Raw genomic sequence first — 13,514 nt, forward strand, 5'->3', positions numbered from 1 at the left:
TTCCAGCGGGAGGAAGCAACAACCAAACTTCAACACTTCGCAGGGAATACTATCCGTTACTGGTACTTTTATATCTACATGGACAAGATCACCTCTTCAAGTTTCTTTACAGTGAAGAGTGGGCATTGCTCAGCACTCCCCTCTCATTGGCAAAGTTAGCTCGGATAGGGTGGCTAGGAGAAGCACTTATACGATTTCTCCCATTTTCACTGCTTTCATCTTCTTTTTCTTCAGCCTTTGTGCCGTTTACAAGCGGGGTCAGCTCGTAGTGATGCCTGACTCGGATGCAATGATTCTATTTTTGAACAAGTTGCTCGAGATTCTTTTTGCTATTAGACCCAGGAGGAGAACATCATCTGCATTAAGCTGGACGTTGGATGTCCCGTATGACATTCTCCATAACAAGAACAAAGAAGTGTGGTGAGAGGGCGCTTTCTTGAGAAACACCACGGTCGTCAAAAATGCGTTCAAAAATCTCCATGGTATGAGAAAGTAACCGGATCGGACGGTAATTTGAACATTCTGCTGGACTACCTTTCTTTTTCCATATTGAAACTGTGGTACTTTCTTGCCAGTCAGATGGTGTTCTACCTTCCTGAATAACTCAATTAAATAGTTCACTAAGCCACAGTGTTGGGTCCCAGCTCGTCCCTTTCCAGAGCTAAGACACGATGTCGTCAGATCCTGTGACTTTCCCCGATTTCATTGGTTTTATTGCTTCCTCGACTTCAGATGCGCTAACAGTAGAAATGTTCCAAATGTCGGCAATAATTGTGGAAGTGGAGGATGAACAAATTCTTTAGTTGAAATCTGCTCGAAATATTGTTGCCATTTATCTGCTGCGGCTCGACGGCCGGTAACCAAGGTACCGTTCTTGTCGACTTTTGGCAGACCTCTCTCGCTATCCCGAGTGTCCAGTTGACAGCGATCGCTTCCTTTACTTCCCTGTTGGCATTTTGTAAATTTGCCAATTGGCGAGCGGTTTATCGTCGAGAAACTTGTGTTAGAGGCGTTTCTTTTTACGGACCTTCATTCCAATGTCGACATTCCAAAGCCAAGTATCTCGATTAATGTACCGATTACCTGGCTTCTTGATTTCTTCTTTCTCCTCACGACATCGCCACCATTTAATGCGCAGCGGGCCAGTGCGTTCCTAACGCTGTTTTATCGGTGGCTTGATTCGCAGGAAGTGATCAACGGCCGATGTTGACGTGCAATAGTCTCATAGGGAACGGCTTTGCAATCAGTGACGGTGGTGAATTGTCGTCGTCTTATGAGAATATAGTCGATTTACGTTTGACTATTCCCACTACAAAATGTAGAAGGATGAGACAATCGTTTGATGAACCATGTATTCATAAATACAAGGTCATGGGTTTCCGCAAAATCGATTATGAATTTGCCACCGTCATTGCGTGCTCCAAACGCCGTTCATCCATGACACCCGCTACTGTTTGCCTTTTGATCCACATGAGCATTGAGGTCGCCGCCAATGATCATATAGTGAGCAACAGGCACGTTACAGGTCTTTTCATCAAGAAGTTGCCAGAAGGCGTCTTTCTCGGTATCAGGTCGACATGCCTGTGGTGTATAGGAAGTGAATATTGGGATTAGCTGATATAAGTGGGCTTCATCAGCCGGTCAGTAAATCGGTCGCCTCCTTAGATAGCATCCCGGAAGCCTTTTGTGGGTTGCCAAAATAGAGAAGTTGTTGATCTTGTTTCTAACGACATTGGATGCATTTTCGTGGTGGGCCTGTCGCGGAACCTGTCAGCAAGAGAGGTCAGGTAGGATTTAGCATAGTGGAATAACTCCAACTATACTTTATTTATCTCTTTGCCTGATCTCAGCGTTTTATTTTTGTTTTATTGAGGATAGTACAACGTACGTTGTCTCAAACCCCCTTCTTTTTCATCTGGTATCGAATTTGCGCTCGGGGGATTCATGAGTTCCTGTCAAAACTACTGATTTGTTAGAAGTCTCCTTTTGGGCGGCAATCCATCGTAAGCTGCGGTGATAGGCACATTTCTGAGTCTACTAGCGATTCTGTCGAAATTCTTCCATTCACATTGTTCGTGATGGTTCTCTTGGTATGAATTTACCAAGCGTCATAACATTTGGCGGAGCTTACTTCGAAGTTAATGTATTGGTGAGCACTAGCCATGAAATACACCAGCACACTCCATCGCTACACCGTTGAAACTAAGGACTCTGTAGCAAAAATCACGTGAGGGATCTCACTTACATCAGGGCGTCAGAATGTCGGTGTGCCGTTGATATTTCATCTCTAAAATTTGTGTTCTCATGAATTTAGTTCAGCCATGCCTCATTCAATGGCCCTGGCGCTAAAGTCTCCTCCAACTTTCATGCCAAACATCCCAGAATTGCACCAGCATCCACCAATTCGATATCCCTAGTGGCTGCTTAAAAGTCTGACCTACGCCATCGTTTCATCTGAGGTAGCGTTTTCAAGTCTACTTTTCTTAACAACGATATTTACCTGATAAACTTTCCGAGCCAGATCAACCTCATACAAATTGGTTAAATGACCTGGCTAACACGGTCGATTAAGCCAGATGTAATCCACAATCAAAGGGTCGCCATATAGGCTCAAAGATGTCCTTATTTGAATCGTCATAATGAGAGGTAAATTCGAACCACCTAAACTCCTTCGATACATATGGAACTTATTTAGGTATCACCACATACCAACGCAATTCGCCAAAATTTCAACTTTTTAAGGACCGTTGTTGTAGGTCTTTCAATCTTTTTGAAGGACTCCCTAAATTGGATTGGAAAATGTATAAATGCAATTAAGTGGGCAATAACCTAATGGAAGTATTCAGTCTCCACTTCTGAAAATTCATAAATTATTTAGTCGGAAAAGCTTCAGTGGAGTCAGTGAACTTACTGAATGAATCGATTGGAAAATATAACTAAAGACCACTTAAAGTACCAATTACAATATTATCTATTGGAATGTTCATAAATTAAAAGTCAAATTTCGAGTACCCACTCCTGATCAGTACCCAAATTAAAAATACTCAAATGTAGATCATGGAATCCATCTCCTATGTCTACTCCAATTTTTATTCCGCCCCCATTTGTTTCAGAGAAACCCATAATAGGGAATCTGAGACATTTATTCGAAAAATCAATGGTTGCCTTCGTTACAGGACAATTCAATGTTATACTTACCGAAAAAAACTGATTGTATGCGTATGCGAATTATATGGACCCAATTCTATTCGTGCTTGAATGCCTCCGAGCATTATGGAGTGAACGGACTCCATGATATAACGTCCAGCCAGCACATTGTGCTTTGCCTCCTCATATAAAAGTTCCAGTATCCGAGGATCCCTGAAAGAAGAAAATTAGAAATTTTCCTGGTAAATTTGCATATGGCAAAGTGGAAAGTGCTAACAAGTGTGTGGAAAAATATATGTTTTACTGGTAAGCTGCCAACCTAGCATTGGGTTCTTCTTTGGAAATTTAGGGAAAATACGAAATTGGGACAGAAAGACTTTTCATTGGTATCCAAGGATATTCAGAGGGTTTCATATTTATGTATCATTTTTCCCCGAAATACTTTACTGTTTGGGTCTTATGATAAAAACGAAAATCACCTAAGGCCGCTCAATGTTTATGTGTCTGTCTGCCTTGAAGAAAACTCCGCATAACCGTAAAACATGGACAAAGCTTGAGGAGTAGTGGGTACCTAACAACTTCTGCTAAGAACATGGTAAGATAGGTACGTAAAAACTCGCTGTAGAGTTCTCTAACCTAAGAGGAATGTGAACGATATCGAGGACTTCAATTCTTCTACCTTTCAAACCCAAATCCGTTATTTATTCCTACGGTCGTACAATGGTGTTGCTGTACAATGCATTATCTAAATCACCCCATTGAATTCACCAAATAGCAAAAAATCCTTCACACATGCATGGATAAATCATAATTATAACACCAGCACAAAAAAAAGCCAATCTCATCTATTTTTGCAACCCATCCTGAGTTGTCTTCCTTCTTGGAAAAAGCCCATCAGAAAAAGATTGAGGTTTGAGTGGTTAAGTTAACGATACGTGCCTTTTCAAAAATTCCAAGGTTGTTGTTCTTAAGACAGGTATATGGTGCATTATTTAGGACACCATGCCAGGAGCCTAATGTATAAAGAAAATCCAAAAGATCTGACGCTAAATCTTTCCATTAGCCTTAGGTGTGAGTGGAAATTCAATTACTGATATTGTACAGGTAATAGAAGAAGGGAAATTTCTATTGATGGAGTATTCTATGTATGTAGAAGGGTATTTGAGACTTGTCTTAATATTTGTTTTTACTTATACACTTAGGCGCAAAAATCTTAGAAAGACACGTCCACTCCAGCTCCACCCTACAAACGTCGGCCGCGTATGAAATTCGCACACACTAAAAATCACCCTCCGGTCGCTAAAGCTCCAACCCCCAGAGATCACCATTTAGGTATTACTTCGCAAGGTTGCTTCACCTTCAGACGCTTATCCTTCTGTTCTTTTCTGCATTCCTCCTTCATATCTCCTTCAGCAGCTCGTACTCTAATTTGCAGTTGTGAAGGAAACCATAAACCAGTTCTTCTTCGACCTCAGTATTTCCGTAACTATATTCTCTGTGCTCACGCTCCATCCCAGCACTTCATCGATATTCCTTTTTCCCATCACAAACTTTGGACAGTGAAACATTACATGCTCTGCATCCTCCGCTATGTCACCGCATCCAGAACAATTCGGCGAACCGTTCAAGCCAAAGCGAAGCAGATACTGCCTGCACTGAACACAGTTTTCCGTGAGGAAGTGAATAATGTGGTAATTGGTCTCCCCGTGTTTCCACTCAAGCCACACCCTATTTTGGGAATGAGTCTGTGCGTCAAGCGACCGTTCGTAGACTCGTCCCAACTGTGGTGACAAAGGTCATACGACTCCGAACTTGTCGCATTCCTAAGTTCCATGTGCCTCTGAGAATTTACAAGCGCCTTCGCCCACACAGGTGTCCAAAAAAGCAGAATTCACCGTAGACTGAGCGCTTCGACAAGCTATTGCTGCTTTCAATGACCATTCTCTCCATTTCATCCAAAAGATATAACGGGCTATACGGTTCTAGATATCTAAGAAGCTTACTAGGTTTGAGAAGCAACATCAACTTTGGTTTTTTTTCACTGAGCAGGCGATATTCCTTCTTTTGGGGACACCCTCGCCATTTTGGTGCTGAGGGAGCAGATGGGAAATTATCTTGTTCAGAAGGTGCGGGCAGGTCACCCGAGGTAACTCGCTGCCTTTTCATTACCACCATATAGGTCCCACCAGAAAAACGTGTCTTCCTTAAAATCCTTCGCCGTCCAATCAGGCAAACAACCCCTCATTTGCAAGATTGACTCGTCCTTGATTTCAATACAAACTGCCTGCTAGTTACTGTGAGTTTAGTCTTTACTGACTTGCCAAACAACTATACTAGCTAAGGCAACGCTCGCGTATATCAGGTCCACCATAGACCCCACACCCCTTTCTCTGAAGGTGTATGAAGTGCATTCACGAGTACCACGTCTTGCTCCGCGAATGCTTCGGGCAAAACAAGTCTTCTCATATTCGATGTCCGGCTGATCCATTCGAGAGCACCTGCGTTAAAATCCCCCCGCTATGATTCGGCCAATATACTCGCACGTTCAGAGCAAGAGCACCCAACATCTGGAGCATAATTGCTTTTAATGTGGAATCCAATCACTTTTGTTTCGACGCTTGGCCCGTTTGACCTTTGACTCAAATGCCGTCACAATGATTTCGGAGAGCTTGGAAGTGTAAGTCCTGCTCCTCAATCCTTGCTAACATGGCTCCCCTTCCTTTTCTCCTGCATTGCTTCGACCTGTCATTCGAACTGCTCCATGCCTTCGCAATGTGACTGAAGTATAGAGCATCATATGCTTTGGAGGTTAACGCGTCCAAACCACCTATGAGAAAGTATTATTTATTATTAACGAAGAATAAACAGAGTAAACTCCAGTTACTTATTGCCCTCAGGAGAAGGAGAAACTCAGCCTATCCAACCAACCTATGTGTTCAGCGACCGTGTGAAACGATTGAAGATTAGGTAAAAGTGGTATTCCGGAGTGCAAGAAGATTGGAGTTGGCTATTTCTGAGCAAGAAATGCCGTAGACTCAATGGCCTGGACTACTACATGACACTGCAAGAACTATCTTTCACTTTCCGGCCAAATCAGGACATGAATTGACGAGGTCGGTTCAACAGTGAGAAAACGGAAGCACACTTGGTCGCCCCACGGTCCTTGTATTTGGCATTGAGCCGATGCCAGCTGGACAAACTAGATAATTTATTGCAGGTGGCCATTCCCAGGGATCGGGAGAAGAGGAAAAAAGGAGAGAGAAGAAAAAAGAGAGGCGAGATGGGAGAAGGAAGACGGGAGGGGACGGAACTGGGGAGAAGGGAGTTGAAAACAGGGTGAGGCAAAGGAAGAGGGGAGAGAAAAGAGGAGAGAGATGAGAGGAGAGACGAGATAGCAGAGAGGAATGAGGCTAGAGGAGGGAGCAAAGAAGGAAGAATTAAGTGAAGACAGAGGAGAAAGGCTAGGAAAGAGGATATGGAAGTTTTTGCTGGTGCTGGATTTGCTGGAAGATATCGCGTTGTGGCGGACAATGTCCAAATGATTTTCAAGATATTTACTCCTCGAAAAACGACACCTATATCTGATTTTAACCTGGTAACGGTCGGAGTCATAGTTTGCTCCTCGTTATGATCAAACATTATGGATGCAAGAGGACCATCTTTTGTAGACAAGAATATGACCTGTTTGAATATTATGCCATCTGGAGGTGTGCAGGTCTTTTTATGATTCCGTTTATGTGGGAAATATTGTATGTCTATTTTATGATAAGATTTGCACTACATGCGAAACTAATGAAGTGCTGGCCGTTATCATTCAATATATCATGGGAACTGTGACTAGCAGTTGTTTCTCTCTGTGTTTTTCGTAGAAACTGTCTTTGACTTCGTCGTCTTTCTTTCGGGATGGGGCATTGACATTCGTTACCCAGATAGTAAAAGATTTGACTGTGATGCGAATCGCGCATATTGGAAATTGATAATATTGGGTTGGGGAAAAAATGACGTATTTTGTCAATAGATCGCGACACCTAAACATATCTTGTGTTTTACTTATCGCATTGGGTCATACCATATGGCGATTTGAAGACGACAATCTGCTACAAGTGTCTCTTTGATAGTGTTGTGATCTTACGTTTCAGTCTCAAGTTATAGCGCGTCAAATATGGAGTCCACCAAGCAAGAAATTCGTCATATTTTACGTTTTTACTACCTGAGAGGTAAAAATGCAACGAAGCCGGCCGAAAAAAATTGTGAAGTTTATGGTCCCGATACTGTAACGATTCGCCCAGGACAGCGTTCGTTCGATCGATTTCACTCTGGTGTAGTGGATGTCTAAGATACACCCCGTACTGGTAGGTCAATCATCGTAGAAACCGATAAAATCGTCGAAATCATCCAAGTAGACTGGCATGTGAGCATTCGCTCAATTGGCCAGGAACTGGGTATAGACCATGAAACCATTTGGAACCATTTTCAGAAGATTGGATTCCAAAAAAAGGTGGATGTTTGGGTGCCACACGAATTGACCGAAAAATATTTCTTGGACCGAATCAACGCCTGCGATGTACTGCTAAAACGGAACGAATTCGACCCATTTTTGCAGCCGATGGTGACTAGTGATGAAAAGTGGATCAGGTACGACAACCTCGAGGGAAAAAGATCGTGGTCGGAGCGCGGCGAGTCGGCCCAAAGAATCGCCAAGCCCGGATTGGCGGCTAGGACGATTTTGCTGTGTGTTTGGTGGGATTGGAAGGGAATCATCCACTATGAGCTGCTTAACTATGGCCAGACCATCAACTCGGTCCTCTACTGGGAGCAACTCGACCGTTTAAAGCAGGCGATTGACCAGAAGCGGCCAGGATTGGTGTTCTGTTCCACCAGGACAACGCTCGGCCTCACACATCTTTGATGACCCGCCAGAAGCTACGGGAGCTCGGATGGGATGTCCTATCGCACCCACCGTATAGTCCGGACCTGGCACCAAATGATTACCATCTCTTCCGGTCCATGCAAAACGCTCTTGGTGCTATTAAGTTGGCCTCAAAAGAGACTTGCGAAAACTGGCTGTCTGAGTTTTTTGCAAATAAGGAGGGGGTTTTATAAGGGGGGGTAATGAAGTTGCCTTCTAAATGGCAACAAGTTTGCGAACAAAACGGCGCATATTTGACTTAAATCGGATAATTCTAAGTATGTTAAAAAAAGCGTCAAATTTCGATCACAAATACGACAGTTCTTTTCCCCAACCCAAAATTTTGTTTGAATTTTTGTCAGCTATGAAGGCAACTGATAGCTCCCGTTTCCTTGATAGCTTTAGTATTTCGAAAATGAAAGAATGAAATGAGAGTCCGTCCGTAAATATTGTAGTTGCACTGAAGTGTTCCGTAGATATGTCGCTGTGCTAGCCAGACTCAGGAATACGAAGGTGTCCTTTTCACTCCTTCTCACGACATTAATGAAATTTAATTTGTCTTTTAACCAAAGCGGGTGACCAAGCCGGAATCTGAACTACAAAATGGGATATAGCGCCACATTGCGTGCGTGTGTCTATGTGGTGTGGGGAGAGGTAAAGCCTCTGTGCACTTAAACCTTAGTGGTCCATTGTACCCGAATGGACGACTCCCGATTTTTTTAATATTGCAGGATTTCTGTTAATGAGTATGATGTTAGCTACTATAATTGGAACAGATAAGCACTAAAAGATCCGATGCCTGAGGCGTTCATAGGCGGTGCACTCACGTAGAAGATGTTCCGTGGATCTCGCTTCCTCGTTGCGGGATGGAGACGTATCATCTTAGAGAATCCCTATTCTGAACATATGCTAAGCTACTGAATGCCAGTCGAAACATCCACAATACTCCTCCACATCATCCCGCGATTCGACAGGGTGAACTTTGCAGTATCCATATTAGGTTCTGACAGGAAAAGTCTAGTGTGTCTAGTAGCAGTTAGGCTCCCGCAATTGTCCATATGGGAAGCTTATTCCCAGTTTATGAAGACAACCTTAACCAATCCTTCTGATACTCCAATGTCTGGTTCCGGTGTCGGCATGGGGGAGATTGAACCCTCTTTTGTTAAGACAACGAAGATTTAATTTCCCTCTACACCAAAGTGACCACCTACACACAGTAGTGCTATCGTATCGAATCTAGAGACAGAGTTCAATAGGTTTCTGCACTTCTGAATGATTTTCGAGGTGATCAAAGGACTATTCAACGTCCTCAATACATGTTGACTATTCATACAGATCGGAATGCGCCTGCCCTTCAGTTGCTCTTCAATCGCCTAATTTGCCGCCCTTAGGGTTGCATATACCTCAGCTTGAAAATCCGTTGCATATTGTCCCGAAGGAAAAGTCTACTTCCGGTTTTTTTCGAGAGGTAGACTTCGGCTCCAGAGCCGTGTTTTGTTTTTCAGCCGCCGGTGTAGAAGACTTTCGGATATCCCGCCACGCATTCCTCTGGGACTTCCCAGTTCTCTCTGCCTTTGAGGATGACTTCATATTTTCCACCAAGAAGATTTATATAGACCTGAAAATTAGAAGGCATTGTAAGAACTGAATTCAGTAACTTTTCCAATGCTCTGTGACCCTATATCCATTGTTTTCCTATATATCTAATCGAATTAGTCTATCAGCTGCTCTCATTGGAGTACTGTGAATAAATATATCCTATGAAAGCTCGTTTCAACTTTACCTCAACATGTTTGCTCTAAAGAAGCTTTTTATTTAGAGTGACTCCCAGGTACTTCCCTTCTTCGGAAAGTTAAGTGATTGTACCTCTCATCTCTGGGGAGGCAAAGTCCATCCACTTTTCTCCTTTTTGTAAATAATACCATTGCGGTTTTATTTGGGCTAACTGAAAGCCCATGCCTAAGGCACCAACTGTCAATCAAATCACGGGCACATTGTAAATTTCTGCACACCGCCCTCAGATCCCGATCAACAACAAAGCTCTTACTGTCCAAGACCATTATCTTGCCAGTCCTCCAGCAAGAAAAATTGCGCTCGTTTGAGGGAAAAATCCTCCGAAGAATTTTTGAACCCTTACATGAAAATGGGCGGTTCCGTAGTCTCCATAATGATGAAATTTATGGACGATACTGTGACCGCCTAGTTTTTTTAATCCATATGGGTGAGGATGATCCAGCCTAGAAAGTCTATGAGGGCAATATCTATGGTATGCCTGAGATGGAGCGGTGACGTATGCCAGGACGTCAGACAGCTTTTAGGGATATTGAATTGGTGGACCACGGCGCAAAACCGGGTTATCTGGAGTTCCTTACTAAGGCAGGCCTAGACCGGATACCTGTTGTTGCGCCTTTGATGATGGTCACGGTAGATAGATTTCCATATAGACTTTATATTGCACACAAATATTAACATATTTTGAATTTTGATTGATTGATTTTAATTCTCTTCGGAAGTTTTCATTATAAAACTGTCTCGTTTTGAAGTTTCGGGAAATCCTGACATCTATTTAAATATTATTCACATTTTCAAAGATGATCATTAACCTTTCTTATGTTGTTTTTCCAATAAATTGAATGACCCTGCGATATGTATGTATGTTCATGCTGTATACTAACGAATGGATTTTGGCACGTTTGTCTCGCGAAATTTGAAAAATTTATGTATGTAAAGGTTAAAATAAGAGTCAAGAAAAATGAAAGCAGCTAAAACCAAGGATACCGCGGAAACGTATGTTGATATTGATGATAGTGGCATGATCTGAAGGCGGTTGAAAGTTAAAAGGAAGACAATTTTTTTTTTTTGGAGAGATTGCCGGGGGGGGCGGGGATTTTGGCTTTCCGTTTTCGGCACTTACTTCTGTTTGGCGAGTTAGATGGAAATCAGTTTGTGTACGCCACAGTCAGCGAAGGCAATTTGAAAGTTTTTGAAAGGGCTTTCTTCGATTTCATGGGTAGAAATCGAAGGGAAAGAATTCCAAATTGTTAAGGGGGCATTCATTTTTATGGCTTTTCATGTGCGACCAACAGTATAGAACTATGTATTATTAAAAATGTAGTCCGTGAAATAGAGCCTGAATTACTTGCCAATGTACCTTTAAATTTTGCTAAAAGGATAGATGTCTGAAACTTGGACATGGTCGACATTTCTTCTTCTTCTTTTTCTTCAGCCTTTGTCCCGTTCACACGCGGGGTCGGCTCGTCGTGATCGGTTTCGCCATTTGGCTCTCTCGAATGCCTGATCTGGGTGCAATCTCGAGGCTTTCAAATCGCCATCCAGCGTATCAAGTCACCGTTGCTTAGGTCTGCCTTTTGGTCGTTTACCATCGACTTCGATGTTCAGACCAATCTTGGCAAGTGAATTCTCGTTTGCACGAATTGCGTGACCATACCATCGCAGACGCCTCTCTCGCAACTTTTCCACGATCGGTGCAACCCCATAACGATCGCGGATATCTTCATTCCGGATGTGATCTAAACGTGTGACGCCACTAGTCCAACGTAACATCTTCGTCTCCATTACCGCAAGACGCCGTTCATTGTCTTTTATGGTCGGCCAACACTCAGAACCATAGAGAGCGACTGGACGGACGACATTGCGGTAAATTTTAGATTTGAGACGTTCGTTGATACGTCGATCACAAAGGACACCAATTGTGGAGCGCCACTTCATCCAGGTTGCGTTAATGCGTGAAGCAATTTCATAATGCAGCTCTCCATTGGCTGATAGCGTTGACCCGAGGTATTTAAATCGCTCAGTTCTGGGCAGATCACTGCCGCTGACAGTGATTGTGCCTGTTTCATGGGGATCGGTCATCAAAAATTCAGTTTTGTTTAAATTCAATCTGAGACCGTGTTGCATGAGGCGATCATTCCATTTTTGAACAAGTTGCTCGAGATCATTTTTGCTATCAGATGCTAGGAAAACATCATCTGAATAAAGCAGTGTGTAGGGCGCTGGACGTTAGATATCCCGTGTGACGGTTTCCATAACAAGGACAGAGAGGAGTGGTGAGATGACACTTCCTTGATGAACACCAACAGAGACACGAAGCGGTTTTGATACACCCGCCATACTTCGAATTTTACTTTTCGGATCGTGGTAGAGCAATTGAACCCAGCGCACGAGTTCTTCTGGCACGAAGTGTTTTCGTAAAGCATACGAGATGAGTTCGTGTGGTACACGTTCAAACGCTTTCTCTAGATCCAGAAAGGCAATGTAAAGAGGGCGATGCTTCTCACGGTGTTTCTCCATGAGTAACCGCGCAGCGTGTATTGCGTCAGTAGTTCCGCAGTTCTTGACAAATCCGGCTGGATTCACGGTTATTTCAACAATTTCGCGAAAACGGTTGTCAAGAATGCGTTCGAAGATCTTCATGGTATGGGAAAGTAACCGGATCGGACGGTAATTTGAACATTCTGCTGGACTACCTTTCTTTTTCCATATTGGAACAGTGGTACTTTCTTGCCAGTCAGATGGTGTTCTTCCTTCCTGAATAACCCGGTTAAAGAATTCACTGAGCCACAGTGTTGGGTCCCAGCTCTTCGCTTTCCAGAGCTCAGATGCGATGTCGTCAGGTCCTGTTGCTTTCCCCGATTTCATTTGTTTTATTGCCTCCTCGACTTCAGTTGCGCTGACTGGTGGAACTACTCCAAATGTCGGCAATGATTGTGGAAGTGGAGGATGAGCAAATTCTTCAGTTGAAATCTGCTCGAAGTATTCTCGCCATCTATCCGCTGCGGCTCGACGATTGGTAAGCAAAGTACCGTTCTTGTCATTAACACAACAGAAGTGTTCGATATCCTGTGTGCGTTCATCACGGCTTTTAGCAAGTCGATATAGATCTCTCTCGCCATCCCGAGTGTCCAGTTTACCGTAAAGATTTTTGAAATGGTTCGCTCGGGTGACAACGACCGCTTTCTTTGCTTCCCGGTTCGCATGACGGCAATCAACGGCCGATGTTGAGGTGCGATGGTCTCATAGGGAACGACTTTGCAATCAGTGACAGTGGTAAAATGTTGGCGTCTTATGAGAATATAGTCGATTTGCGTTTTATTGTTCCCACTATAAAATGTGGGAAGATGAGACAATCGTTTGATGAACCATGTATTCATAAGTACAAGGTCATGGGTGTTCGCAAAATCGATTATACGCTCGCCACCTTCATTGCGCGCTCCGAACCCCTTTCCCCCATGGCACCTGTTACCGTCTGCCTTTTCAGCCACATGACCATTAAGGTCGCCAGCAATGGTTATGTAATCGTCACCAGGCACGTGACAAGTCTTTTCATCGAGAAGTTGCCAGCAGTTGAGCTTCATCAGCCGATCATCAAATCGTTCGACTTCTTTAATGGCATCTCGGAAACCCTCTGAGATGGCAATACCAACACCATATTGAGTGT

General features: G+C 43.4%; 1 protein-coding gene across 1 annotated transcript in view; it reads right to left on the minus strand.

Moving 5' to 3' along the window:
* Positions 1-13,514, minus strand: part of LOC119652434 (FERM domain-containing protein 8) — a 386,591-nt gene that overhangs the window by 70,739 nt on the left and 302,338 nt on the right. Inside the window, exon 6 of the mRNA XM_038056575.1 lies at positions 3,199-3,360. Coding sequence (XP_037912503.1) covers positions 3,199-3,360 — 162 coding nt within the window. The remainder of the gene's footprint in view (positions 1-3,198; positions 3,361-13,514) is intronic.

The sequence above is a fragment of the Hermetia illucens genome, chromosome 3 (genome assembly GCF_905115235.1).
Source record: "Hermetia illucens chromosome 3, iHerIll2.2.curated.20191125, whole genome shotgun sequence".
In the NCBI taxonomy this organism is placed as follows: Eukaryota; Metazoa; Arthropoda; class Insecta; order Diptera; family Stratiomyidae; genus Hermetia; species Hermetia illucens.